Source organism: Mixophyes fleayi, chromosome 2 (assembly GCF_038048845.1).
Source record: "Mixophyes fleayi isolate aMixFle1 chromosome 2, aMixFle1.hap1, whole genome shotgun sequence".
NCBI lineage: Eukaryota > Metazoa > Chordata > Amphibia > Anura > Limnodynastidae > Mixophyes > Mixophyes fleayi.
In genome coordinates, this window is record NC_134403.1 from 253,687,726 (window position 1) to 253,694,091 (window position 6,366).

General features: G+C 39.0%; 1 protein-coding gene across 1 annotated transcript in view; it reads left to right on the plus strand.

Moving 5' to 3' along the window:
• The window catches only part of DNAJC8 (DnaJ heat shock protein family (Hsp40) member C8), a 28,332-nt gene extending 22,923 nt beyond the window's left edge, over positions 1-5,409 (plus strand). The window contains exons 8-9 of the mRNA XM_075195903.1: positions 20-95; positions 4,607-5,409. Coding sequence (XP_075052004.1) covers positions 20-95; positions 4,607-4,729 — 199 coding nt within the window. The 3' untranslated portion in view covers positions 4,730-5,409. The remainder of the gene's footprint in view (positions 1-19; positions 96-4,606) is intronic.
• The last annotated feature ends 957 nt before the right edge of the window (positions 5,410-6,366 follow it).

A 6,366-nucleotide genomic window follows, 5' to 3' on the forward strand; every position in this document is an offset into this window, starting at 1 on the left:
ATTATTGTTTTGCTTCCAGGAAAAGACAGAGAGAAGAAGAAATAGAAGCAATAGAAAAAGCCAAACGTGACAGGGAGTGGCAGAAAAACTTTGAGGTACAATTGGTTGTATATATTGTAAAGCAGACAGCTTGAAAATGGTGCATTGAACTAATATCCATGTTCTCTTCCAGCATCTACAACTTGTCTTAACAAAAAACAAAAAATCTTCAACGATGTATTCAGCTGCAGTGCACATCTTTTACATTTATAGGCACTTACAATGTCCATTCTAGGTAACCATCAAATGTATTATCTTATTTAGAGTTTTGACTCTGTCCACCTCTCTGTACAATATTATTACTGCCGATTATATCAGACACACCTTACACTATACTGCCTGCATCATTAGGCAGGCTGTGGGATTTTCTTCTTTAGTTCATATCTCTTTTAGGATGTAGAAGTTTATACTTTAAAAATGGATGGAAGAATTTCCTTACCTGAAACGTAGGATTTAATCAATATAAGACATGCTTTTTACATCAATGAATTGAGCACAAGTTAATTTAAGTCTGTACTAAGTTCAGGAGCAGACGTACACTCTGGGGCCATTTTCATTCAAATAACACACTTCCCATTCTATCTCGCCTCCTTTGAGTTGACCAGCCATTGCCATCCTTTATGTAAAGGGATATCTCTTGTTTCTGGTCTCTTGCTTGACTTCCTCCACCTCTTGCAAAATCACTACAAAACGCATGCGGAATCTTTGGACGACTTGAGGATGCAGATTGCAAAAAGCTCTTAGTTTAGATTAAGTCAGATGTTCCCCAATGCCACCCCCAGCTGTTAAAGAGTGACCACAGGGGTACACACCAACATATTTGCTGGTCCTGCTCTATTGTATCTTATTGGGACTTTGTATACAATCTCTGTAATACTATGTTGGAAACTCCAACGTAGTCCATGGCCTGCCTTGTGTTACCCACCTCAAAACTTTAATACAGTCATGGCCAAAAGTTTTGTGAATGACAAGTATTGGTTTTCACAAAGTTTGCTGCTTCAGTATTTTTAGACCTTTTTGTCAGATAAACAAAAAAACAAATTGCAGCGCTTAATACCTGGATCTAGTGAAGAGTGCCTCGGTTGGGTGTACACCATTTCCCTACATCGTACCTGCTAAGTATGAGCTACATCCAGACACTAATAAGAAGTGAGCTGGGTCAGTTTCACACACAGCTGTGAGCCGTGGGCAACGGAATTTTCATTTGTCTTCCATCACATACCATCTGTGTGCAGATTAGCTCTACTTTTACTAGAGATCGTGACTTTGCAAGGATATATCCTTAGGAGCATTGTGTACTGGCTTCGGAGGGAGTTAACCCAAGTTATCGGGTTTGTTAGTGGCACTCAGGTGGGATTAACCGGGTGGAGTCTGCACTTGTTGCAGGTCAGGGGAAGCGGTCCCGCTAACTGCTTCATGGTACATATTCATTCTACGGTCAGAGAGAGCGAATAAACGTTATACTGAGTCTCCCGATGTTCAGAATCTCATCAGGATTCCATACAAGTTACAGATGGAGATAATATTATGCTTTTGAAGATATAGTATTAGAGCTCAAGCACAAGTCTGTATGCTCTTTGAATATTACACCAAATTATACAGAGATTACACTGACGTGAACATACGACTATGTAAATCACTGCATCTCAATCATTGACATTTGTGGCACTAGCTAGCACTTTTCATTATTGCAGAACTACTCTGAACGTTTTACCTTTATTGCCATCATATCCTTTGCTTCAATTTGGACAGCTGTCTTATCCATTGATTTTAGTAGCGTTGGTTTGCACATATATGTATATATTTTCTACATGTTACATCACAGTGCACTGTGATTTATCTCATGGGGGTAGTTCCATCTATTGTCTATGTATGTTCATATTATTTTAGCTGGTTGTGTTTATTTTATATATTTTTGTTTCTATTAAATTCTATTTATACTTGATGATCCGTGAGCTTAGGTTTTTGTTTTGTTAATAATAATAATATTCATTATTTAATATTTTATATCTCAAGTCAGCTAGGTTTTTAGCACTGCAATTTTTCTTTTTATGGTTTATTGGATTTATACAGGTGGGTTGCAGCCACCTTGATTACTGCAGCAGCTTGACCTTTTGACTCATTTTTTGTTTGTCAATTATTTCTATCTAGGCGCCATATTAGGGGTTGTTGTGTCTTTTTGTCAGATGTTGCTATGGTATACTGAAGTAAAATTACAAGCATTTCATAAGTGCAGAAGACTTTTATTGACAATTACATTAAGTTTATCAAAAGAGTCAATATTTGCAGTGTTGACTCTTCTTTTTGAAGACCTCTGCAATTCGCCTTGACATGCTGTCATTCGACTTCTGGGCCACATACTGACTGATGGCCACCCATTCTTGCCTAATCAATGCTTGGAGTTTGTCAGAACTTGTGGGGTTCTGTTTTCCAACCCGCCTTGTGAGGATTGATCACAAGTTCTCAATGGGCTTAAGGTCTGGGGAGTTTACTGGCCATGAACCCAAAATTTCAATGTTTTGATCCACGTGCCACTTAGTTATTACTTTTGCCTTATGGCAAGATGCTCCATCTTGCTGGAAAAGGCATTGCTTGTCACCAAACTGTTCTTGGATGGTTGGGAGAAGTTTGTCTTGGAGGATGTTTTGGTGCCATTCTTTATTCATGGCTGTGTTCTTAGGCAAAATTGTGAGTGAGCCCACTCCCTTGGCTGAGAAGCAACCCCCCACACGAATGGTCTCGGGATGCTTTATTGTTGGCATGACACAGGAATGATGGTAGCGCTCACCATCCTTCTCCAGACAAGCTTTTTTCCAGATGCCCCAAACAATTTCAAAAGCGGATTCATCAGAGAAAATGACTTTACTCCAGTCTTCAACAGTCTATCCCCTGTACCTTTTGCAGAATATCAGTCTGTCCCTGTTGTTTTTCCTGGAGAGAAGTGGCTTCTTTGCTGTCCTTGACACAAGGCCATGCTCCAAAAGTCTTAACCTCAGTGTGCGTGCAGATGCACTCATACCTGCCTGCTGCCATTCCTGAGCAAGCTCTGCACCGGTGGTGCCCCGATTTCGCAGCTGAATCAACTTTAGAAAACGGTCATAGCACTTGCAGGATGTTCTTGGGCACCCTGAAGCCGTCTTCACAACTATTGAACCTCTCCTTGAAGTTCTTGATGATCCGATAAATATTTGATTTAGGTGCATGCTTACTAGCAGCAATATCCTTGACTGTGGAACCCTTTTTGTGCAAAGCAATGATGACTGCACATATTTCTTTGCAGCTAACCATGATTAACAGAGGAAGAACAATGATTTCAAGCACCACCCTCCTTTTTAAAGCTTCCAGTCTGTTATTCTAACTCAATCAGCATGACAGTGATCTCCAGCCTTGTCCTCATCATCACTCTCACCTGTGTTTAACGAGAGAATCACTGAACTGATGTCAGCTGGTTCTTTTGTAGCAGTGCTGAAATGCAGTGGAAATGTTTTTAGGATAAAGTTCATTGTCATGGCAAAGAGGGACTTTGAGATTAATTGCAATTCATCTGATTACTCCATGACATTCTGGAGCATATGCAAATTGCCATCATAAAAACTGAGGCAGCAGACTTTTAAAAATATTTGTGTCGTATTCATGGCCAAAAGTTTTGAGACCATCATATGTATTGGCTGTAGCAAAGTGTCTACTGACTAATTTGAAAAGAACTGTCACTCCCTATAACATAAGATATCAAAAACTGTATTTATATTTCAGTGCTGCCATGGTGAAAAAAATCACTTACAATCTCCACGACAGGGAGCACATCTTTGGGTGTATAAAAAAAAAAAAAAAATAATGGTTCTTGTACTACATTCATTTTCAAAACTGCCTTGCTATGCTTTTTGACCTGACAAAATAATTAATAGAAAAAGACATACAAGTACACAAAGAATGTAAACAGTGAATGCATCACAAATTAATATTGGTCTAAATCCTTTTATTTTAGTTTTCTACTGAGATAAGGTATGGTAAAATAAGAGGGGGGGGGATAGGGATGGTGAAAAGGGGAGAAAGTTCCTCAAATAATGTTAATGGTTAATAAACATAGGCTAATATGTTAGATTAAACAAAAACATACAGTGCATGGGACCATTAAACCACAGCAATGACAGGCCAAAACAAAATGACTAAAGAATTGGACTGTTTGGAGAAAACCAAGAGTCTTGTATTGAGTTAAACTTATCTTCTTTTTCTGTAATTGAAAAATGTAATCTTTCCATAGAAGCAGCAAACCAGATTTTATTATTAAGGTCCAGTTGGAAAGGGGGAGAACCAAGAGCTTTCCATGACTTGGCTAGAGCTGTTTTAGTTGTATGTAAAATATAAAGGCCAATTTGTCATGTTGAGTACGAAGTCAAGAAATCTGTAAGCACATGACAGGTGGCCATGGGGGACAATTGACTTTTGAGCCTCCCTCCAAAACCATGAAATGTTGAGGCATGCCCACCATATGTGAATAAGCAGCCACACAACCATAATGGTGAGAAAGAGGCCCCCTCCTATGTCTTATACTTGTTTTGTTTCTTAGGAAAGTCGAGATGGACGTGTTGACAGTTGGAGAACTTTCCAAGCCCACAAAAAAGGAAAAAAAGAAAAGAAGTCACGGACATTTTTAAAACCACCCAAAGTGAAGATGGAGCAGAGAGAGTGACCTCCCCCATATGAGAAGATTAGTCACTTCTTCAGTTTTATAAACTGCATTTTCATCTTTTTCCTTGTAGTGTCCTGTTCACCGACAGATGGTAACCTGTCCGTCTGGTTGTGGAATAGTTACTTTATCCTACATTTTGTTTTGTACAGTTGCCTCTCTTCCTTTCAAAAAATAAAATTCTTGTGGGGAAATGCTTAAAATGTAATGTTTTGTACCTGGACTGTAAGTATATCAACCAACCAATCACTTTAGTAAACATGCCCAGCAGAAAGCACAGTTAACTGCTATTTTTAAGAGAAACTAAATAGCATTTCAATTTAAGCTGGACTGAGCAGGAGTCTGTGAGAGTCTATGTTCATTGATATAGCTGTGTTCAAGCAGGTATTTTTATTTAAAATCAGACTGCCATTGGCTGCTATTAAATGGCATGGCTTACCGCTGATTATATATAGCGTATGTATGTATCCCTCATTGGTTTGTTGAAGACCAAGATCTAGTCCCAGTTTTTACACGATCATTGGCTATGTAGTCCTCTGCTCTGTCCTCCTCCAATAGTGGGAAAATGGCTAGTCTTAACAAGGCTTCAGAGATTAAAAATCTATGATATTCTCTAACAGATACCCTACCTTTGTTATTATAAAATACATATGAGTATTATACTAATAAATAGTGAAATGACACTGTGTTGTGTATCAATATGTGGTGAGGAGTTCCAGTTTATTGGCTTTTCTCAGTTATTTATACACAAATTAATCTACACAAAATAAACATGGCGCTTCAAGCACAAGCCAAACTTACATTTATAGCAGGAGTGACACAATGAACATTTTGAATGTATTTTTTTTTGCAGAGAATACACCTAGGTGGTAGGTAAGGGTGGGATTATAAAGATAAAAATAAACACTACTGCACTTCTATATCAAGTTCTTTTTATTTTATATATTGACAAATTGATTAGATGTAAAATGTTCCATGGGGAAACAGAATATTGCTTTGCATGATCCACTTGAAATAACATTGGCATCTTGCTAGTTGGCCTGAATAGCTCTAGTTGTGACAATGTCTCTTTATGTAGGTGTCGGAAATTGTCTATAGTAACTGTTATATGCCTGTTTTTCTTTCCTGCCATTGGTGGACATTGCAACAATAGGGTATTGGATCTGGAGTAAAGGTACTTCAACACTGACTGAGTGTATAGCTCCTCCCCTACAATGCCACTCCTAGCTGGAGCCAGCCTCAGTTTTTTTTTCTATGGTCTCTTGCCCTGTGTTGGTTGGATGTTTTTTTTTGTTTTTTTTTTATTATTTTATTCTGCTTTTTACTTTTTTTTTTTCACTCCATGTGCCTGATAGGGGATGTGTCCCAGATGGGAGGAATGCTTGTCATCTGCCTTCACCCTGGTTTCCTTGTTTAGTGTAGTTGTTCTGGCTGCCCACTCCCCGATAGCTTGCTGTCTGCTCTGGCAGTGGCTATAGCACAGTTCACATGTAGATCCGGTGGTGGTCGGTGCATTGCCTAACAATGAGCACAGCGTCTAGGCAGGGACGACTGCAGAAGCAGATCTCCTTAGAGGTGTGTACAGCTTCGGCGGCTGCGCTGTGGCTGTCATGTTTGGGCAGCAAACATGACAGCCACAG